Genomic DNA, 24,264 nt, shown 5'->3' on the forward strand with positions numbered 1-24,264 from the left:
GGGCTGCCTGAAGCCTCTGTAGAGAGCAATATGTTTGGTTTCATCTAGCTTTTCCTTCTCACCTGGGTTGTCTTGAATCTGTGAGCCCTTCTCACTTTGTATCATCTTGCTCTGTATGTACAACCTCTGTCTCGCTCTTATGTTTCCCAACTGATACCTTCACTGCCACCACCACCCTTGGACAGGGTTTGTGGCTCCACAGTCTCTTGGGACTGCTAGAACTCAGGAAGCAGCAGTGGAATTAGTGTGCTGCTCTATACTCAGGAAAAGCAAAAGCAGGGAAAGTACCTCCCGTCTTTCTGGAAGCACTGAAATGAGTAGGGACCATAAAAAAAAAGAATTGAAGGTTGTAGGCGAGGTGTATATGTATATTTTGATCAAAGAATGTAAGACACCATCTATCTCTATTGCCACACATAAGGAAAAGGAAGAGAAAACCATGCACTGAGATATGACTCTTCTACTCCCTAGCACAGTCCATGGCAGAGCCACAGTAAAGCTTCTCAAGTTTTTACCTGTAGTATTTGCCCTTCTTCTTGTTAGCTCCACACACTACATGTCTGTCTTTCACGCCCATCTTTCCCTTTCTAACCACGTTCTTATTGTCTGGAGGACTTGCTGCAGAGTCCCTAAAAACTTCATTTGACCACAAGTTCAGAATTATCGATTAAATTCACCAAAAAATTGAATCATTAACTTATGAGCCTGACAGAGCATTTGCAAGATTTCTGCTTTTGTCAGAGAACAAACTAAAGTCAGTGATTTACAGCTTAAGTATATGCACAGTAGTTTAGCTATTCCACTTGAGGCAGTTTGGGCTGACATGAAAAATAAAAAGGTAAAAGAAAGATCACCAAGTCAGTGCTGCAGACTTTCACAGAAGAGTTTGCAGGTTTGAGTCAGAATAATTAGTTTGCAATGTGGTATATTTAATGAGGAAATCATTACTTTTCTTTACGTTGTAAAGGATGCAAGGACACATTAATTTTCATGGGAAGACACAGATTGATCATTTACTTGTGGAACTGAGAATTCCAAACTGGGGAAGAGGAGAAGAGGGTTTTATACTTTTTGGCTCATAATTCATGAACATATTGACATACTTGACCCCTGTATTCTGTCTATCTCCATCAGAAATGCAATGTAGCTTCCCAGTTCAATCACCTTTTTATAAGCTGCATAAAGCAGACTTACGTTACGCATATTTGTACACTGTATAGAACAGTGGGACCCCAAACTGACTGGGGTCTCTGGAGGACTTTCACAGCATAAATATTACGTGATAGTATATTACTAGGCTGAAAGAAAAACCCAGAAGTACTTTTTAAAAGAGCTCTTATGAACTGTCTGGTTTTGTACTCTCAGAATATAGAAATATTTTATTCTTTCGGATTGCATCCTCATTTAAACAAAGTAGAAATCCTTAAATTAAGGCCAAACGTGAGTGAGAGACAATAGTTACTGATAAGGGCAGAACACGTGGTCCATTCTGAGTGCTGACTCCACAGCCACTGCAGATTACTTTCAGAGAGCTGTCCTGTGGTGAGAACCTTCAGCCACTTTGATGTGCTGTATTAATAGTGCAGCTTTGCAGTGCCTTGCATTTCAGGTTTGGTGGGGCTTTTCAAGTTTGTTTCAAGCAATACCTTTCAAAAGTACAGGGTCCAAACTGATTTGTAACCAGTCCTTCCTATTGCATATGGCCCATTTAATACTGGTAACTTATTTTGTAGTGTGGGGAATTTATGAATGACTAATATAAGACTCACAGTGTTTTGGTTGCCTAAACTTTCTGTGGTTTATGATAGATAAGTACTGGTAATTATTTCCTCTTGTCTTCTTCCTTGATATCTTAAACAGATTTGGAAAGAAAAAAGAAGATAAAAGTGGGAAAACAGATCAGAAGGGGAATCCAAAGCAAGGCATGCTTAAAGAGGAGGAGCTGGAGAAAATGAAAGATGAACGTGAAAGGTGAGTAAATGGTGGAAGCACCTTTGTTCATCAAATGAAAGACTTCAAAGCAAGAGATTGCTTTGGACAGACAGCCTGGCTGGAGGTGTCCCAGACCATGCCTGCTGGCAGTCAGGTCCAGACAAAGCAGAGCTTTAGGCCAGTCTTCTGGCCAAGTCAGGGCTGCTGTATGGCAGGAGCTTGTCTGTCTCCTGCGGTTTCTGTGCACTTCACTATGGTAGCTGCTATTCAAATCCCAGCTTCTGCTTAGTGGTGAAGATCAGTTACTTCAAAACCTGTTTCACCCCTGCCCATTCCCAAGACCAGCTGACTTCGTAATTTTTTTCTCTACTTCTCTAAAGCTAGAACCTCCTCCTTTCTCTCCTGACAGCCTCTGCTGTGTTTTCCAGCACTTCAGACCTCTGGCTTCAGCTGGCTGTGCCATCAAATGGTAGTTTTTGTACTTTGGTATGTTCTTTTCTGCGCAGGGTTTGCTGGTTAGCCACATGTTGCAACAATATCTAATCAACAGATGATGAGTATGCCGAGGTACACCAGGAAGCAGCAGGTTAAAATGCTTAAAATCAATCTGAAGAGGCAGGGGTCTGCATGCAGTGGGGTGGGTGAGATAGGCAAAGCAAGAGCCTGGGTGTGTGCCAGCTGTGGGTTGCCATATTTCTGAAGTAAGGCTCTGAGACTTGAGATGAAAGGAGCCACTGATGTGAGTAAGCCCAGTTCTCTCTCTCATTCATAAAATACTCCTTTTTCATGCCCAATCATAGCAGTTGCATTATCTTTCCAGACAAAGAGAATTTATCGTTTTCTTTTTTACCCATGTCTGCCCTTCGGTAACTGGGGACAGTTTGTAAGTTCTGACAAGGCTCAACAAACTCCTTTCTCCCTTTTCCCAACTCATCCAGATGTACTTCATGATATATTGAAGAAAGTCTTTGTTTCCTTCTGACGACTGCTATCAGAAAAGTTAAAAAGCCCATACTTGCTGGCTCTCAAGAGGTGTCTGCAGTTGCTGTAAAACTTTCCAAGTTGTAGTAGTATGGTTTGTCAGGACATGGGAAAAGCTTTCAGAAATCTCTTTCCTTCACTGGAACAGCCTGGTCCTGGGAGATGGAATGGAAGTAGATATGGTTCCTTCTGCGCAGGCAGGGTCTTTCCACATGAGCCAGCCTTTGTGGTGCTGGTCAGTGCCCAGGGAGAAGACACCCTGCTTTCATTTGAGTCATGCAGCGCATGGTCAGCTATATAAGTAGTAGTGCTAATGGGTTTGATGGGGAAAAGAAATAAATCCAAACCAGAACCCTTGAAGTCTGCTGCTAATATTTACTGTTTTAAAAGCTAGTAAGGTATCCAGTTGCTACAGTGCTGCTACTGGATATGCTTAGCCAGTGTTTAAGTATTTAGTTTATCTAAGTTAAGTAGTGTCAGGAGAAACTTTGTACCATTTGTTTTAAAATTTCTGTGCCGTGTCCTTCATTTTGCCAGATTGATGAGTGCCTTTATTTTAAACTGCTGACTCCCAATTTGGATACTGGCAATTTGAGAGGTATGTGTCCTTCATTTTAAAGAAGCCAGTGTCTTTTATTAGGATCCTGGCAAGCTAAGAAGCATGTATCCCATCTGTTAAAGGGCCAGTGTCATTTACTAAAATGTTGGCAGGCTGCAAGTAATGAACCCTTCTGTCTAGAGGTCTAACGTTCCAATTGGACACAAGATAATTGTTCTTAATATTTCTTTAGCGTTGTGTGCTTTTTTTTTTAAATTACAGTCACTGATTGACAGTAACTTGGTAAGGCTGCATATGAAACTGGCAGCTCCATATCTTCATCGTTCTGGTTTCTCTAGTAATGATTTCAGTTTTGACCTGGAAGAGTTTGTGACTGAAATGGAGAACAGCAGGTGTGTTGAAGTGGATGAACCAAGATGGTATTTTTAACTCACTTATTTGATTCTTCTTCCATAATACACAGGAATAGAAATATCGCGTTTTTAACAGGTAATACATCTTATATGTTTGGGGGATTAAAATTTTAAAATTTAAAAAAGAAAGCTAGTTCTCATATGTGGGTAAGAACTGTTTGGGAAATTGATTCAAATCCGTGGAAGGAAACATTACCTGACTTGAAGGTAATTCAGTCCTTTTGCTTAGTTGTTGACTGTTCGTCTAGTGAGATGTGTTCAGGAAGACAGTAAAGACAAGTTTTATAGCTCTGTCCCAAGATTTAGTAATTCTATAATGTATTTCAAGTCCAAGATTTTAATGCATATATTGGCAAAGAAAACCTTGTAGCACATCTACACCATAGATCTTCTGCTTCTATGACTTCACTAGCAGCAATCCTGCATACTTGGTCTCATATTTATAAAATCAAGCCTCACTGAAGCTTCCTAGAACATAGGCATATTTTCAAATCTGTTCTTGTTAAGAGTGAAATGAGTATACGTTAAAACTACTAGGGATGCAATAGAACAGACTACAGAACTGTTGATAGAAATGTAGCATATTTTGTCCCCTGATACCTGTGAACAAATCCTGTATTTAACAGTTTGAACAAAACACAAATTGCTTTTCTAACATTTAACCTTTCTAGAATTTGCTTAAACACGTACCTAATTTTACCTTTCCAAGATTAGCTGTATAAGTAATTCTTGTTCAGATCCTCAATCCAATTATTATGATCTTAGTCAGGCTTTTTGCTTAAACTTTTTAAATGCTGACTGCCTAAATATTTCAGAATCTGTTATACTAACTGATACTACGATTTTTCACCTGAGAGTGTTTTTCAGAGGCCAAGCTGTCCATTTTGGATGCTAGTGGAAGAGGTCAGAGTAGTTGATTTTTGGGCTGGGTGTGACAGGATTAATGATAAAGTACATTTCAGCATCTTAGCAGCTGTGGACCTCGCGTGGTTTTGGATGTTGGTTTTGCATGCAATATATGCTTGGCAGCTCTCCAAAAAACAGAATACCGTTCCAAGATCTCAGCTGAGAAATATTTTTCAGTAGGAAGTGCATTTCCAGTTTGCGGGAGTAGGCCATTTCTTGGAGTTTTGCAGAGTTTTTGGATTGGTATTGGATAGGTACAATAATATTTCACAAAATTCCAGTGATAGGCTTTCTGTAAAGGATTCTGGAAATTTTTGACAAGATTTACAGGCATGCAAAAGTGTCAGATGTGTTCACAATTATGGGTTGGCTATGCAGTACAAACTCAGTGGCTCTGGCAGGAAACATCAGATCTTAACGTAGGTAGGTGTGCTTCATGAGCGTAAGTTCATCGTGCTCAGAATAGGTTGGATTTCCTGCTTGCACAGCGAAGGATTTGTACAGTGCATGTGCAACAAGTCTGGCACATCCAGAATGTGTTAGAGCTAGTAGGCGTGTGCAGACAGAGTATACAGCACTCACTCTGCAGTGCAGATGCTTCCCAAAAGGATTGGACTTGCTGGCACATTGGTCCTCAGCACAGATTTGGCTGGCAACTCCTTTTATGGGCTGACAAGTTTCAGATTTGAACGTCAAAAAGTGAAAATAAATCTAGTATTTCGTTAGCCTAGTAATTTTTATTTCCATTTCACGTTGTCCTATTCTCAGTTTTCAGTACAACTCTTTGTGCTGCCTTGTAGCTGCAGTTCTCTGAAGCAGCTCCACATCCTGCACTGAAATGCTGACATCATTATTTTTTTACTGCTTGTATTCCCTAGCAATCTGCACCAAGATCAAGGTCTCATTGTGCTCGTTGCTGTTAGGGAAGCTTGGGCCTGACCCCAAGCACTTACAGCTGAGGTAGAAGAGAGAAAATCTGGCAGGAAAAAAAAAAAAAAAAGTGTCCTGTGGGTGGGAATCTAACATGCAGGCAGTGCAGCTGCTTGTCCAGGTTCCTAAAAAGTCCCTGTCAGGCTAGGAATGTGTTCCAGACCTCAGCCCCAGGCCTCCTTTCTTTTCAAAGCCAGTACTTTATTATATGACTACTACTTCTGCAAGCTTTAAGTGGTTAACGGGAACTTAGGATGTTAAGCATTCCTTCTGTAGTAATAGCATTATCTGTGTCCAATTGAATATGAATTCAGCACTTCCTCCAAATTTCACTATTTAATCCTTCTCTCCCTGTACCTCCCTTAGCTATCCTTGTGCCACTGTGATGCAATGTCACTGAAACTTGACTGGAGAAAGTCAGAAGTTCATGACACAGTTCAGGAGAACTGACTTAACTGCTGATACAGTTCTCTGAGGTGGTGGTTTGTCCTTCCTGACACAAGTCAAGTGGTTCATTGGACTGAGGCCCTATTTTAAATAAACGCATTGTTTTGTTCGTGCTTCAAAGAGTTTGGCTGTAATAAAGCATGTGCTCCAAAGGTCTAGAATCTGCCCATAAAAGGAAAAAGCAAATGCTATGTCTGAGGTTTATTTTGATCAAGCTGACTCAAATCTGTATTTTTAGTGTGTTCTGTGTAAATTACTCAGAATTTATCATTTTAACAAGATGTTCACTATATTATTAAATACTGGAAGAGTTCCTCTCTTTTCTTTCCCTCAAAGGAAGATTTCTCTTCCTCCCTTTCTCCATCTTTTTCCCACTTGTTTGGAATTGCCTTTTCATTTTCTAACGCTTGAAAATGATTGCAAAACAAACTGGATAAATATATTAAGCACTTGAGTTTTACACATAATAGTTTGTTTGCATTTCAAATGCAAGTAAAGTAACTATCAATTGAAAGAAAACTGTTTTTTCCTGTTTGGTTAGGATTATTTTACTGAAATATTCCTGCTGAGACCAAAGTCTCTCTTCCATCGGAAGTGAACCTTTCTTTGACATTAGAATAAAATTTCACAAAATGAAGTACCTTGTTGAAAATGGGGTGATTTTAAAAAGTGGTGTATGAGTTGGTGAATAAGGAGGCACTCTATGTAAAAAATAATACCCTGCACTTGTTTGTAGGAGTAGTAGTTTGTTGTTTTGTTAAAAGTCTTGGTTTTGTGGTCCTCATTGGAATTAATTGAGGAATATTTTTTAATAGTATTAAGTTTTTGAGTAAAGTGTTAGAGAAACAGAAGGAACATCTGGCCCTTGCTTTCTGAACATCTCAACTGAATGCTTAAGTTACAATGAATCACAAATTTGGGTAAAATTAAATGGTTTCAGTTTTTATATTAAAGACTGAATTTCCTTTACTTTTCAGAAACCTTCCAGCAACCGAAGAGTGTTTCTCTCTTATCGGTTCTGATGCTTGTTGCCTGTTCCCATAGTTAAAAAATCAATACATATGTTTTTGATATTTGGCAAACAGAGGTTTAATTTTGCAGCTGCAAGATCCCTGTACGAAGCGAATGCATCCTACAGAAATAAAAACATTTAGAGACCACTTATATGTGAGAGAATACTTGGGAGTGAAGCTCCATTTCATTTCTGTCAGCATTTGTTTCATTATATTTAATTACAAACAATTTGTATGTTACTGGAAATAAAAATGAAAGCAAGAATAGCTGCATGCATGGCAGTATGGTAGAAAAGCGGAATTGTTTTGAATCAAAAGTTGAAATTCAGACTGTTACGAAAATCAAAGTATAATTTTTTGAATGCATAGTACATCTTAGAGCATGCTCATACATACACACATTGTTGCTGACCCCATGTAGCTTTTGTGCCTGTGTTATCTACTTGCCAAGTCTAAAAGCATTATTATGGCTGTTTATAGTTCATATTGATCTCTGATAAAATGTTGGTAATTGCTCTCCTCACCATTAAGCTCTGTGTTAAACCACATGTTTTCGGGACTCCTGAGCTTGTGCATCATTATTTATTAAGGGTTAATCCAACATGGTATATCTGTTCATTGAGTATTCGTGACTTTGCAGCACAGCTAGGTCCTGTGGTTTAGACAAAGTGTTGGATGTGATCCCAGTTTTAATACTCCCAATTTATTATAACCATTGAACCCTGATCAGATCACGGATTGGATTGGATCCCAGTTTTTTAAATGTCCCAATTTATTGCTGGCTTGCAACCCTGATAAGAATACATATTTGATTAAGGCTTCAGTTTTCAAAAATTCCAGTTAATTACTTTTAGATTCTTATTAGATCATAGCTGTGTAGTATGGTATGTTGAAGTTATGAAAAAGTTACGGGATGATGTTGCACAGGTCAAGGTCATAGTTTCATTTTGTGCTGACAGTATGAAGTTATCAGATTTCTGTTTATTACTGTGGCAGCACTTGCATTGGACAGGAGGACAGATTAATCCCAACCCATTGATTCTGAATGATTCTCATTTTAGATCTGCTGCTGCTCTGCATACCAGAACATGTAATAAAAGCCTACCACAGAACACCGCAAGATTGATCTTTGGTTATAAGTAGCTGAGGTAGATAGGTCTCACCTACCTTTCACAGTTGTGATGTGGCATTTAGAACGAAATAGCAATTTTTGAGCTGCTTCATGTGGCTAGCCCACTGCCAGGGAAAATTTTGAAGACAACACTAGGCTGACAGTTGATCCCAGATTGTCCTAGATCAAGAACATTAAGAAATGAGGATAACAGAGTGGCACATGAACTGGCCTTTTTCTGTAACTATCACAGTACTATTCCAGGTATCGGAAACTAATGTAAATAGCACTTTTCAGGTGTCATAGCCATGCCCTCTAAATTTAAGCACCCAAATTCTCATCCAAGCCATTTACTGTCCTTGGTTTGCCCTTCACTGAGGCACTGGTTTCACTTTGCTGTGGAGACCATTTTTCACAAGCTCTGCCACCTCCCCACCTAAAAGGTCAGATCAGCTCAGGAGCAATGGCCTGCCTCTTTCTTGCATAAATAGGCCAATGTGTGATTCTTTTCTGTATATGCTGGAGTTTTTTCACTTGATGTTTTCTTTAAAATGACACTGTGAAACAGAAATACTGCTATTAGAAACTTTTACAGCCAAACTAATCAAGTGAAACTGCCCAGTGTACCAGCCAACCTGGGTAGTAAAGTGTTTTCTAGGAGGCAGACTCGTGTGGCCTAGGGATTTCTTTGATGCAGTTCTGAATGTAGGTCAGCTCTTGCCTACCCCCAAAATCAATAAGGGCACAAGAATGACTTGGAAGCTGCATTTCATTCTTTGCCCTTCTATATGTGATTTATGACAGTCTATCATAAATCAGTGGCATGCACTTTGAAGTAATGCCACAACACAGAATTCCTGTTCTCAGACTCCCTTACCTACAGGATGAAAATGAGAATACAACTTGTGGGGTTAGTCAGGCAGGAAATCGGTTTGGATGTGCAATTCTCCATAGTGATCTTAAACCAAAATACTTGAAACTCTTAAAGCTTTTTCTGCTCAGTCAAAGCTGAGCTGAATCCCAGACTGTTCATGTTCTTGAACAGAGAGATTCTGTTCGATAGGTTCCAAGCTCAACGTCGTATGTGTAGAATAAAGACACGTGCATGGAATATCATATCCCGCAGAGCTAGGCTTGCTCCTTCCACTTAGTAGGATTTCATTCAAATGAAAGCATAACGTTTATGAAGTTGCAGAGATGGTTGCATGAACTCTGGAGGTCTCACTAGCTAAGCGGAACTGCGAGTATTCATGCAGGAGATGTTCCAAGAATACCCAGGTACTGAAGGAGGAGGCCCCAGAGACTCAGTAGGTGTCAGTCTTCCTGGGTCTGTTCTGAGCTACGTTACTGCATGTGGTTGTGGATGATGGGTATTCATGAGGTGTCAAATCAGTGTTGTGTCTTCCCATGGTCATTACAGTGTCTCTGGTACTTTTCTGAAGACAGTGTTACAATCCTCAGTATTTTTGACTGATATGTACTCCAGCAATTGCTGGAGCTGAGCTAGTCAGTGGCAATGAATAAGTTCATAGACTGATGTCTCTGTCTCCCTGCAGGTATACTGCAGTAACTTTATACTCCTTCACTGTTTATCTGATGAATTTATCTGAAATAATTTGCTTGATGTCTTGGTTGGAAGGGTGAATCTGTAGCTTTGACTGCAATGAATATTGTTTCCATTCCTGACGTTAGGTTACCACTGACTAAAATATAAGCAAAGGTAGATTTTGCTTTCTAGGAGTATTCTGTTATTTTGATTATCTTTTCATGATTATTTGTTCCAGAATGAGCTAACGTTAGCAAAAGGGACTCAGGTATGATGTGCACAGCACCTGATTTTTTAATGGAAAAATACAAATTAGAGCAGCCTGCGAATTCCTCTAAATCAATGTTACCTATGGTCTGCAAAGTCCCTGCAGACTCAGGACCATTTTATAGGAGGAGCTTAGAGCTCTTACAGGCATCAGAACGTCTCAGGTGAAAGATACCAAAGTAATTTTGACAAACAGGAATGAGTCTACTATCTAATCCACGTTGTCACAAAACAAGGAACGTCCTATTGACAGGAAACAGAGCAACCTGATCTGTGCAGTCAGACTTGAGCAGGGTGATCTTCAGAGAGTTCCTTCCAACCCTAGTTTTTCTGATATTGTCACTTCGACAAATAGCTCAGGATAGTTGTGAGTAAAGAAAATTGCATAATGTAGTAAAATACGGAATATAATATACCTGGCTTTTCCAATAGTTGGCTTTCTGTAATCTGCTGCATTTTACCCAGTGTACAACCAATGTGGACAAAAGAGAGACAGAAAAACTTACTCAGATTTAACAGCAAAGGTAAAATCCTGTTATCATTGAAGTTCATGGAGTAGGGGAAAATGCACTGACCTCATTAGAGCCAGGATTTTCTTTAGAGGGCAGGATCCTGTGTAAGTTGGTAATCGCTCCCTGTCACCTCTGAAATAAATGGAAGAACATTAAGACCTCAGTCTTGTCTATCCAAAGCTCACACTCTTCATTTTGTGGTGTGAAAAGACTATGTTTAATCTTCACTTCGTCATCATCTTAAATTTTAAGGTCACTGTAGCTCTATCTCCTTCTTAAATTTTTCTTTGTTTCTTCACTCACAACCTCCCAAATGCAGCTTATTTGGTCAGTTCACCATTATATAGGTATGGGGTAGTTATCTAGAACAGGAAATATTTTATGTTTAGCCCTGGTGGTTTTTTTATCATTGGGCTGGTTAATGCTGTTATAAGATCTATCTAGTTTAATCTGAGTTACAGTCACTTACTCCCTTGAATTTGTGGCTTGCCTTTTTTTATTTCTGAGACTGTTTCTGTTCTTGTTTACAATTACAGATACTAATTATGGGGGAGAAGATGTTCAAATCCAGCACAATAGAATGAGCTGGAATGAAGAAATGCTTGCATAGTTTATGGGGAAGATGTTTTTGACAAATATGCCACAATAGAATACCCTGAAAGATAATACTAAATTAGATATTGTTTGAGGCTTGATGAGTCCATATCAGATGTCCTCAATGTACTGGCAAGAGGTAGATTTTTTTTTTTTTTTTTTTTTTTTTTAGCTATGAGACTTGCATGCCTCTAGAGTTTTCCTAGGTGATGGCTGAAAAAATACAAATGAGTCTTTTCCTGATAAAAGATGCAGGTTTGAATAAGATTGTTAATGTCATTATAGACCATGTCCATCTGAAAATGATTACGAAATAAAAAAAAATTAAAAGCACTGTCCTGAAATTATTGCCTCTGATATTCAAGTGAAATACAGCCATTCCCATCAGTGATTACAGCTTATGAATATCTGAAAGCAGGATGTATTCAGTCCACTATTATGTAAATGAATGAAAATACAAGATTTTAGTTACCAAAATATATTTTGCTAGCAGCTAGAAAGGAATTAAAACATTAAACCCAATGGAAATCTAAGTGACCTCCTGCAGAAAAAGTCTGCTTTCCTCTAGACAAGCCGTTACTCAGTGTATGTATGAATTAGGTAAATGAGAGACAAAAGGAGAAATGTTATGTAAAATCACAGTTGAAGTATTAAGATACTAAATCAGATGTAAATTAAGTAATCATTACAGTATGTAGATCTCGGGGAGAGTCACATGAGTGGGGAAAAAAGCCATGCAGCAGCTTTTATTCCGCTGTTCACAAGAACAGCCAAATGAGTGGAAGAATGTTTAGCGTCTCAATAATCTCAAAAGACTTAAAGGATCAGGTTCTTTTTCAGAGTTTAGGTATACCTCAAGCTGATTATATGCATACTTGCTTACCTGCTCTTATTCTGGTCCTCTTATTGCGAACAGAATAGAAATTATCCTAAAAGACCTATAGCCCTGTTTCTGTTACACATTTGTCTTTGCTTATTATTTGTACTTTTCCCCTGGAAACATCTTTCATTAGCCAGCATCTTGCCTCATTCATGTACCTGTTTGCCCTTCCACAAAGTCTATTGCTTTTAATCCACCATACAAGAAATGTTGCCGTATTTATCTGAAGTATAAACAAGGTCCCTCTGTGAAATATGCAGTTGTGGTCAACAGCTGCATTTTCTGTCCTGTGTTCAACTACTTACATAGGCACCTTGGTGCTCAAACCATGTCATTCTTTGTGCTCTGCTCAGTACTAAGCACACGGTCAGTGCATGGTAAATAAAAAAACGTTGCATCACTTTTACACTTTTCCTGGAAAGTCAGAGGAAACAAGATGACCCAGAGCTCATGAGGAGTGAAAAGAAGGAAGAGTTCAAACACCTCAGGAAAGGTTGGCTTTTTTGTTGTAGGCCTATTTTAGTCAGTTTTCCCCATCCAAAACTGTTATGATGTGAAGTGCAGCCTTGCAGTTCTCCGAGTAAGAGAGCCCATGGTATCTCCTGGGCCAAGCTTCCCACCTGCAGTTTTTGCACTCTGGCCAGATCTAGTAGCTGTGATGCCACTGAGTTGCTTCTCAAGCCTCCTGTTGGGCAGCAGTTGCCCTGTCCCTCCCTTGGGGGTGGCAGAGCCAGGAGGACATGCTGCTTTTGAGTTTTGTCCTAATCCAAGGTGACAGTTTGTTAGACTGTGACTCACTGTGCAAAGCTCCTTTTGAGCTAGGGCTGGTGGTGGGCCTCCAGAGCTACAGGTTGGGCTGCATCCAATATCTTGCTGTTTCTTGCCCCTTGAAGGCAGTCTTTGGCTTCCACGTCTTTTAATGAGCCTGGCCTTCTTTGGGCTACTGTGCTGGTAACATTAAGTCCTGCATTTTAATTCTCAGAGGTTTAGAGCATGGTTTTTAGAATCTTCAGCATTTTCTTGTTCCCCACTCACAAGCTAGCCACTTACCCAGCTTCTGCCTAGTGGGCCAAGAGATGAGGAGTATTTCTTACAGCTTTTCCTAGCCCTCCCATTCCCAAAAGCATTTCTGGGTCTGTTCCAAAAGTCATCTCTGCTCAGCTCTTTTGGAGTTTTCTTGAGGTGGTCCATATCCCTTCCTGCAGCTGCCTCACTCTGCGTGTGCTGCAGTCTTTTAATCCAGCTTTTGCCTGTCAGTATCTCTGTCACTGATGTCAGGCTAAAGCGTTTTACATTGTGTTTGTCACAGGCGGCGAATACATATGTGGTCATTGACAGTAGCTCAGCAGAAACACAATAACTTGTTAAGCCACAGTAACTCAATCGTGTGTCTGAGATGCAGCTGGAAGGAGCTGTTTGGGCTGTTAACCCTTTTATGGCTGCTGCACTCTAGGTTCTTGCATCTTTTCATGGTTTTTTGTACATGAGAAAACACCATATATGATTTGCATGGATACGTCAGATAGGAAGATTGTATTAAGTATACATGAGAGCATTCCTTGATTTATAGTTCTGGGGATGTGTTCCTGAACAGCATGTGAGGTGTAGAGAAGCGTTTTCAAAACTCATGTCCCATTTCCAGAAGGTATATAGGATCCTGTCTTCATGGGACTTCTACAAATAGGATGCAACGTGTTTTGGAAATGTTACTTACAGTTCTACTGAGGTTATATATTTTATCAAACTTTTTTTTCTGAAATTATTTTTTGTAGAGAACAGTTCTAGTAATAGCTAGTGGGTCTTGAAAGCAACAGAAAATATTAGGATAGGATGCGTGTTTGGATGCTATTGACAAAAAGATGGGTCACAGAGAAAAAAAAAGGGTATTGTTTGATATGGCACTTCTGTTGCCTGTCCTCTGGCTGCTTGTGTGCAAAGGTTGTGTTTTCACAGAAACACAGCTAAGGGAAGTTGATGTAGTTGTCGTGCACTGATTTAACTGGAGAGCATGGTGTTCAGGTGGCGGAAGAAAGCAAGCAGGATTGATATGGGATACCCAAAAGGAAATATATCTAACTTCCCTTCATTCTGTGTAAGTTTTTCTTTTCCCTTTCCCTCACCAGGAAGTTTGTAGAAACTTTAGTGCTACACTAAATTGTTCAGATGGTGACCTGTGCCTCTCCTCATCTCTGGTTTCACCGCCAGCATTGTGATGCTGAGTGACATTTTATCTTTTGTCACAAATTTGCACCAGTTGTTTAACCAGACCCATCCTGTGCTGCAAGTTTGGAGCTCTCTTTTAGTAATTGCTTGTTCAGTAATCTGGTTGCTATGTGTTAATTTGGAAGAGCTTTTTGTTGGTTATTTTTTTTGTGATGGGGAGTAAAAATACTGCTGTTTCAGATGGGATGAATGCAGAGCAAGGTGCAGAAACGGTAAATTACTGAAGTGGGATATAGCAGAAGTAGTCTGCTTAGCAAGGTTGGCAGAACATTCTAGGAGTGATGGAAGGAACAGCACATTCATTTTTTGTGCCTCAGTAAAGAATTCCGGGGCACCTACTGGGATGTGCTATAGAAAAGACTGCTTTAAAACTGGGTGAAAAGATGATGCTGAAATACAGTGAGGATATTTAAAACTTCACAAAAATACAAAGAAACTTCAAAGATGAAAAACATAAGAGAAGGCATGGAAGGACAGGTAAATAGAAAGAAAGAAAAAACAGCCATATGATAGTTTATTTCCCTATATTTGACTGTTTGGATTGAAATGAAAAAGATCACTGAACAAATTCTATAGATTTGTGTGGAAGAGCAGAAAGGAAACAAAAAATATTAATACAATTATAATAGCCATAGTGAAAAGATGAAACATTGATTATGAAGAATTTTACATAACCTGGTATTGACTGGTCCATATAATATAGAACGGAAATAATTGTTCTTGAGCAGGTTCGACTTATAATAGTGGCAGCGATTGAAGATTGCATTCAGAAGAAGTTGAAGAAGCTAGGCTTATTCACAGGAACAAAAGAAAATTGTGGTGACCTAATTCTGGCTTTTGTTGTGCAGAATATACCAGTATTGATAGCAGGACAAATTACTCTCACTGTCAGACATGAAAGCAAGATTCACGTGATGCTGCTGTGCTGCACTACTCTTGCTTTCAAATAGGTCTTAAATACCTCAGGGACAGGTGATGTATTGGTCTAAAGAACATTATGGCTCATCATTTTCTGAGAAACTGCTGTGACTCTCCTTGGGACTGTGTGCCATGCCTTCTGCTCTAACGTGTGTTAAGAACATTCTTTGAAATGCAGAGTCCTTCTGTTTTTCTGCCTGCATCATCCCACATGAACCTGTGTGTGCCATAAAACTTGTACCTCATATGATACATCCCCGCACTGATGTCTGTGTTTAGGCTTTTTTGGTCACTAATTGAGGGTGAAGCCCTCCATGGTCTCCCAGATTTTTAAGAATATTCATTCCTTTTTGCAGAGTTAATCTGGAAGATAGCAACAATCTCAAAGTGCTTTATGCATTTTAGTAGAAGAGTGGGAGGATAATTGGAGGCAAGGACTACTACTAAACTGACAGTTATTGGGTGCAGGAGCTAACAGTTACTTGTGTGATTTTTTTAAAAAACAAAGATAGTGCCTTCGTTTTTACATTTCTGACATAATCCCATGTGGGACATGTAAAATATTAATCTTTCTGCAAGAGGATTTCTCTTGAAGTGCCTGTATGTATAAAAGATGGAAAACAGCAGTGTAGACCTCCCTCCCACCCTGCTTCATTGATGTCTGAGGCCTTATTTGCAATGGAAATCCACCCCATCCTGGTAGTACGAGTGCTCTTGGATGATGAGCTACCTGAAAAGGCTGGGTTTTATGTGAATGGACCGAGTGATAACTTTGCTTCAAATTCCTTTGTGAGAACAATGGATGTGGTGTTTCACTCATGGGCATGGAAAGACTGGTTCCCTCCACCACTCCCTGCTACATAATCTCTCTTTTAACTTTATTCACAAACCCTTGGAAAGGCTTTGTACACTTTCAGCTGTTCTCTAGTTATTACTCATTTGCTAGCAACGGTTTGTGGTTTAGACAGAAATGCAAGCTGACCACTGTTTTCAGTTTCTGTTTTCATATACAGCTCCTCAGTGTTGACTTTTCCCCCGGGCCACTGTTCATTGCTTTAGAATAAAAAGAATAAGTTGTATGTCCCATTGTTCCACAAACGCCATTAAACTCTCACTGTCCCAAGAAGCCATCAGCCAGCTAAGACAGTGCAATTGACAGTAAAATGAGAGAATATGTGCCTTACTAACTGAATTTATCACATACTGACACCAGGCTATGCCCTCCATAAGATTCCATATGAATTGTGCAGAATCAAAGGCTCATTTTGAAGTCCACCACTTCATCAAGACACTGTCTTACCCTGGGAGAGGTTGCACTTGAGGATAGCTCCTATTCTGACCCAGGCCACCATTTCAACTCAATATGGGGAGTATGTGTGGCATAAAAACCTGAAGCAAAAGAGAAATGGAGTGAAGGTTACAGAAGGAGGAGGTGATTGTGCGGGGAAAAGAACGTCCGGGAAGAAAAAAGGAGAAATTCTGAGGAATTCTTAGGAAGCCTCGGTGTAGAAGCCTGAGAGGTGTTAAGGATATAGATGCATTGTATCTTATTTCTTCTTATCATCCCTTCATTTCGAAGAATTACTGTAGTAAATTACATTAAGGCTTTGTGAGTAATTTTACTAGTATCTTAAGAAAATGAAAATTAACTAACTGGGCTGAGATCAGGAACTTGAGGAAAAAGCAGAAATGGTGAGTTGGGAAGATATTATTCTCTCACATAGTCTTTATAGTAAAATATTTCATAGAATCATAGAATATCTCAGGTTGGAAGGGACCCATAAGGATCATCAAATCCAACTCCAAGGATCATCAAATCCAACTCCCTGCTCCTCACAGGACAACCTAAAACTAAACCATATGACTAAGAGCATTGTCCAGATGCTTCTTGAACTTTTGACAGGATTGGTGCCATGACCACTTCCCTGGGGAGCCTGTTCCAGTGGCTGACCCCCACCCTCTCAGTGAAAAACCTTTTCCTGATGTCAAATCTGAACTTTCCTTGACATAGCTCCATTCTATTTCCTCGTGTCCTATCGCTGGTCACCAGAGAAAGGAGATCAGCACCTCCCCCTCCACTGCCCTCCTTGAAGAAGTTACAGCCTGCACTGAAGTCACCTTTCAGCCTTCGCTTCTCCAAGCTGAACAAACCAAGTAACCTCAGCCACTCTTTCTAAGTCTTGCCCTGGAGGCCTTTCACCATCTTAGTTACCCTCCTCTGGACACACTCTAATAATCTGATGTCCTTCTTATATTGAGGTGCCCAAAACTGCACACAGTACTCAAGATGGGGCACACCAGTACTCGAGTACTAGGGAGGAGAAAGGTCATCTGCTTCACTGAGGAAAGGCCGAGTGGACAGTGGGCATCCCCCTGACTGACAAGGACTGTATCATATGCAGGCCCATCCTACTGTAAAGTATTACTGCATTTTAAGTGTTAAAAACTAGCATCACCTCTAGATACATGCTAGCGCAGTCAATGGAGAGGTGTAACTGGAAAGCATGCGTGATACACTTTGATGTACTCAAGTGTATGTGTAGAAAGGCATATTGTTCTCATTTTAATTATTTGTGAACATTTTTGGCTACAAATTATTTGAAGAGTATTAGCATTCATTTTGATTGTGCAATTCTAATGAAACAAAATAAACGGTATGAATCCCATTCTGCACTTAATAGCTCCTGTGTGTCAGACTGGAAACTCCCAATGTGCTCACCTCTGTTTCTTTAGGGAACCATTTTCTCCATGTCTTCTAAAGACTTTCTCCAGAACATCTTCATTTTTCACTGTGCAGAGTGCTGAGGCCATTATGCTTTACTGGGATAACCAAATCTGCTAGATGCTTATTACTTATTCTCCTATGGTACAAATGATACGGTTCTTTCTGTGATGCTTTCTGTGGTGTACTTCAGATACAGTCAACAGTAAACGTTGACTACTTCTGTCAGGCACTGCATCTCTGTGTCTGTCTTCAATTCTTTGTTTCTTCCTTCATGCTCCTTTTTTTTCTGTAAATGCTATTTATTACATACTGTGGTCAGCATTTTGCCAGATCCATCTCACTGCATTTAATTACGCTGTGTTGAAGAGTAGCTGAGCAGTTAAGAGAAGTTGAATGCTCACAGAGCCTTGCTATAGGTTTTTTTTTCTCCAGCGTGAATGTTGAATCATTGAATATCAGCTGAGTTTGAAATTTACCTGAATATGTTTTACTATTCCAAAGAGATTACTCAGTGGCCCTGATTAGCAGCAGCATTTTGTAATACCACTTAAGGCTTTATCATCGTGGAGTACTGCCAGTAATAGTCTTTAATTCACTTATATGTACCAATTCATCTCTGTCAGGTTTCTATTAATTTCTCTGCTGTTTTACTTTGTTCCTATCCCCTGTATAATAAGGCGTGATTTTCACATTTATGTAGCCAAAATAAAATAAAATAAAAAAATTAAATCTTCAGCAAATTAACTGTGGTCTTTTGATTTGAGACAGCTGTGCCATCTCCCCATTTACTTTCACATTTAATCCACTTTTCACAAGTTAATGTATTTAGGAAAATCTAGGTGGCTCAAGTGACCAAGGGGCAGTAACAATTTTCCTGGCTAATTTAGATGAAAAGTTTCAGGATTAGGTTAGGTGTATTAACTGCGAAGTGGAGGATAGGTGTAGAATTAAAACTGTATGTGTTCATGCACACACGCATGCACATACACACTTGTGAAAAGCCACACTACATTCAGCATTATTTTTTTTCATCAGAATGATGACCAGTCTAAACAGTTGGGTTCGGGGTTGGCACTCCAAATTTCTGTGATGAATCAGTGTCTGTGATTGCTGTTGAAGCACATCCAACTGTCTATTTGTTCTTTCTTTTCCATTATAAGGATTGGTGCAAAGCATCAGGAGTTACGGCAAAAGCAGCTGAGAGGCCTGAGTGATTATTCTACTGGTCCTGGAGGACCTGACATTGATGATGATGAGACGGATCCAAATTATGCCAGAGTAAACCACTTCCGAGAGACATATCCAGCAGCAAGCGTCTACAGGCCATCATCACCAGCAGTAGCAGAAACCTTTGTATTTCCACGTGATTCTTCTTCAGCACCAATGGAGAGGGAGCACTTGGAAGGACTGTATGCAAAAATAAACAAGCAACACTATCCACAGACTCCTGGTGACAGGTAATATTGCCACCTGGCATTACAAACAATGATAGCTTGGTGAGGAGGGAGCCTGGGGCTGGGCGGCAGGAGGCTGTTCAAATGCCCCAAACCCCTGTATTTAGTGACTAGAAAGCCATGGATTTCTTCCTAACCAAAGCCATGATTTGCTGCAGCGGTACCCCCAAAGCATTTGAGCAAGGCAGCAGTCAAACAGAAATCATTAAAGAAAAGTCCATATTTCACAAACAGAATGAATGAACTGACTCTAGTCCAATTCCTGCACTGCTGAGAGAGTGTTTTTCCCTATTTCAATTGGGAAAAGTTCTTACCCTGCAGCAAAAATAATCTTTGTTTTCAGATCCCTTTCGATCCTGCTGATCATCAAGTGCCTGTTAGTAACAGGTTTTGTATGATAGCATGATAAATTGCATATGTTTATGGTTTAGTTTTCCCCAGCTGTGTGATATTACGCAGTTTCAATTAGGTTGGGGAGAGGACTGGGAATCATGGCATTTTTATGCAGACTGTGAAGTGTGGCTTCACAAGACTGATTGCCTTTCACAGCCTTTCCAATAACCAAGTGGGAAGGAAAGAGCAATTTTTAATCCTTACTGTCAAGCTTCCAGGTTGATAGCATTAAAGAAAGATGGTCAAGTTTTTCCCTGGGTTAAAAAGAATACAGAAATTCCTTTGAGTTGATGATGTACCCACTATTAGGATGATTTTAAAACTGGTTGCGTCTGGAATTTGGGGCTAAAAGAGCGTAAGACTTCATTACTGTCATGGCATTAATATATCAATGTTGAGTTTTTTAAAACCAGCCTATGAGTGCGTAGGCAAGATATACAAGTCTATGTGAAAAGAAGAGCTGACAGTAAGACATGGGGGACTTGAGGAATTGTTCACGCTTAGAGTTCATATTACAATCTGTAATGTCTACCCATAGTCTCAATCTGTGCTATGTGATACCACACTTGTTAATTTTGGAGAAATATATGAGCACAGATACAGGAGTGTTTTCAGTTTGTGGCATCATAGTACTTTAAAAATGTCTATTGAGTCATTGTTATAAATAGTAATAAAAGACTTCTGACATAAATCTAAGTTTGTAGTGGGGAATGGGCCAAGTATCTCTCTTTTTCACCTAAATACAGTATGGTAGAGATCTTTCCAAACAAAACAACATTGCTGATTTTTTTCTTCCACATTATTAACTCTTCCCCTACGGCGTAAGAGTGAAGAGGGTGAAATAAAAACGTAGTGATTGCAGCTTTTTGCCGTCTAGAGGGTTTTGCTTTACTAGAAAAGTCTTGAGGCAATTGTTGCTTAAGTCACACTAACATTTATGTATAGTGAAGGGATCGAAAACTGAGTTCATACTAACTCAATAAACAAAGATCGGGGAATTCATAGTAGGAGGGAGTCTCAATTCAGGTTCATGTATTTTTCAAATATAAATATATACAGATATAACTAAGTTGGAGTAAGGCATTGTCATAAAGGTTGCTTCATAATTTCAGTTTTAACAGGACTTTATAGCTTTGCATTTAAAAATGTCATCAACTTTCAAGTGTGGTCTATACATTGTTTTTCCATGCAGCAAAAAGAAATGCTCAAGCCTTTCCCTCTGGCCTTTTTTATTTGATTGTTTGTATGGTGGTTGTAATTACACCGAATGAACTCTTGACTTGCTGTGTGGACAAGATTGAAGTCCCAACCAGGTTTGGATTTGGTGTTGGGATCCTGGATTTTAGTGTTGTTTTATCTGTAATTGCATGATAACATGATAACTCAGTGAAAAAATAAAACCAAAACATCTAACAGGCAAGCAAATTTACCTCGTATCTGATCCTGTGATCAGAAGCCACACTGAGAGGCTGTTCCATCTGTGTTGATTCTGTACTAAAGACAAACAGTCCACAACAACTTCGCTTTGTTGAATTCCTCAGGCTTAGAGAGGCTGTTTAACCAGATTAGGAAAAAATAGGAAATGTGGGATTCTTATTAGGCTGCCTTTGTTCTTTTTTTAAATCTTTCTTCCCTTTGTCTCAGAGACAAAAAGGTTGTTGTTATTCGCCAGCAGAAATGTGCCAAACGTGAATAATTCTACGTGAATTTATGCAGCGGGTCCTGAGGTCTCAGCCAGCAGTTGTTGAATATAGTGGCAACTTCAGGCAAAGGAAATCTTTCTGTTCTAGAGGGAGAGTACTGAAAGGAGAAAGAGATGTGGAAAGAAAACCCCCTGGATAACATGTTAATTACAAAAACAAATCTGCTTTCAAGGGTCAAGTATGAAAACTACCTTGTCTGCCTTAAAATGATGGGAAAGGGCTATAATGGATGCTTATTAGCCAAACCAAAGTTATTTTGTGTTTGCAGGGCTGAACATTTATCAACACATTTGTCATGTAATAGCTCATGCTTTGGTCTTACTAACGCATGCATGCTCTCTCTCAAAGTGTTGCTATTAATTTTACTTTAGATGGATGGCTTTTTCTCCCACCTCTGACTTTCAACTTGTAACGTAGTGTGTGGAGACTTGATCAGTGACTAAAGTAAATGAGTTTTGGGGTAGAAGGGGGATTTCGACACAGAGAGAACGGATTATTTCATTTCGGTCTGGAAATTCCGGTTATATGTCATTATGATACAGAATTAAAACTCATCATTTGAAACAAGAAGATCATTTTTATTTTATTTTATTTTTGCAGAAGAATGTATTAACATAATTAATGGATTTTAAAATTTTGAGGCCATTTGTAAAGTAAGAAGCTTAGTGAACAGATGAGTGCTGTTCACAATTTCCACACACTTACTCATCTTCCCTTTTCTCATCACCAGAATCCCATCGAGTGTTCCTGGTTCATCCTTCTCAGCAGATTTGCAGTTTAAACTGAGAATCTCCCTCAGTATGCAGAAAAGCAATGGACTACACATGTATGAAGTCTGTTGCTTTAATCACTGTGAAGCATGTTTGCTGCCTCCGAGCACTGCCCCTCAGGGCACACACAGACCCGCTTCACATTGCTGCTTGCATACTAACGTCCCCTTTACCTACACGTGCATCTGGCAGCTCAGAGGGTTTTTTGCTTTGGATTTTTGGGAGATTTGCTTTGTGTCTTATCTGCAACTGTTGTGTAACGTTCTTCTGCACTGCTTCACAATTGTTGATTTTCATTCCGACGATGACTATATTCAGTGAAATAGATGTAATTTTTTGTGTATATTTTGCTGAAAGCTTTGGAATTCTTAACTAAGAGAGGTGCTATATAAATGTAAATTGTCCTTATTAATGAATATAGTGAAAGCATTAGCATGATCAGTGTATTCTGTGAATGTTAAGTTAAAGAGAGTGAAAAAAAAAAAAAAGCTGGCAAAAATCACACATTTCTTTGTAAATCAAGCATTTCTGTGTTTATTTCTAATTAGCCACAATTTTCTCTAATGCAAATGGCATCCCAAAGCGTGGTGCAGCCTGCACAGCCACCTTGTGCAGCTGGGGAACTTGCAGGGTCTTTGCCTGAGACGCTATATGTTTCCCCAGCCTGCGACAGAGGCTGGGTGATCTGTGGCCCATATGTTCCTGAAACGAGTGGTAAGTCACATCTCTCTGAGTTTAGTCATCAAGGCTGTATCATGACAGTGCTAAGTTGCACCATGGCAGAGCCTAGGTGTCAGACCAAAGCCAAAAGAGCATATGCACAACACTGTTATCACTTAAATGTCAGGCATGTCACATGGTGCAACCCTGTCTCATGTTTCAAATAAGCAATTTCCTCTTTTTTCCTCCTTTGAACATGGTGCTGTCAAGTATATCCAAACACCCTGAGTACATCTCCGGAAAGGTTCTGAAGACTTTGCTCAACTTATTTCCTCAGCCCAGAACTATGAAACATTTAAAGTCTGATGCCAAACTCATTGCCAAGTATAATTCTTCATTTATTTATGTGTCTTATCTTGGGGAATTTCAAAGTGCTGGTCTGACAAAAATGAACAGAGTTTTCCTTTGTTTAGTGAGAATAGATTCAGAGCTGTATCTTGTTGCAGATTTCAAAAAATACTAATAAAAAAAATCCAGCACTATTTTATTACATAGGAGTAGAATCCAAAGCCCCAGTCTGATCCAGCTTTCTGGTTTTGGAGATGCTATGCTGGGTCCCACTGTGCGAGATCTTGTACTCTACAACGTTAATTAATTAATTAAAAAATGGATCTTTCTTATTTCAGGGTAAAAGGTTTCTTATGGAAACTCACACTCTTCCGGAATGTTCAATCTAGCAGCATGCAAAGCTGAAAATGAGGAAATGAAAGCCTGGCTCTGCCCCTCACACCCCACCCTGAGAGCTGGCCAGAGTCATGAGAGAGAGGGGCAAGACATTGAGCAGTCTGCCTCTCCCTGGAAAGGATCAAAAGAAAAAAATTCTGTGCGTGTCCTGAGAAAGCAAATGGCAAATGTAAACTAAGTGTAAGCATGAGAGGAGAGGAAAAAGGGTCCAGAGTTTTGAACTTTAGCAAAGGGAGCATTTTTTACTAAAAAGCAGACTAAATACTTGTCTTTTGGGCAGGTGTAGGTCACTCCCATCCTGCTCAATCCAAGGCCGTAGGAATCCAGAGCTGCACAGAAAAGGCTTTGTTCAATAAGGGCAAGTTAAGGTTGCCCAGATATGTTACTTAGCCCTATATGTCTCATAAGCCAGAAACTGAAGTTTTCTTGTTCTCAGTTCAAAGTAGTGTGGGCATTTCTCATTGTGCGTCTGTGTACACCACCTTTTATTACTCACTAGTAAAAAAGCAATCCACTGCTGTAGAAGTGGATGGTCCTTTAGTCAGGAATGATTATTCCTTAAGATGGATATGGTTGAGGCAAG

At 39.6% G+C, this 24,264-nt stretch overlaps 1 protein-coding gene across 2 annotated transcripts in view; it reads left to right on the plus strand.

The window, feature by feature from the left end:
- The window catches only part of PARD3B (par-3 family cell polarity regulator beta), a 427,129-nt gene that overhangs the window by 325,165 nt on the left and 77,700 nt on the right, over positions 1-24,264 (plus strand). For both annotated transcript variants that reach the window (XM_074911133.1, XM_074911134.1), the window contains 2 exons: positions 1,861-1,971; positions 19,118-19,414. In XM_074911133.1, coding sequence (XP_074767234.1) covers positions 1,861-1,971; positions 19,118-19,414 — 408 coding nt within the window. The remainder of the gene's footprint in view (positions 1-1,860; positions 1,972-19,117; positions 19,415-24,264) is intronic.

This window comes from Athene noctua, chromosome 7 (assembly GCF_965140245.1).
Source record: "Athene noctua chromosome 7, bAthNoc1.hap1.1, whole genome shotgun sequence".
In the NCBI taxonomy this organism is placed as follows: Eukaryota; Metazoa; Chordata; class Aves; order Strigiformes; family Strigidae; genus Athene; species Athene noctua.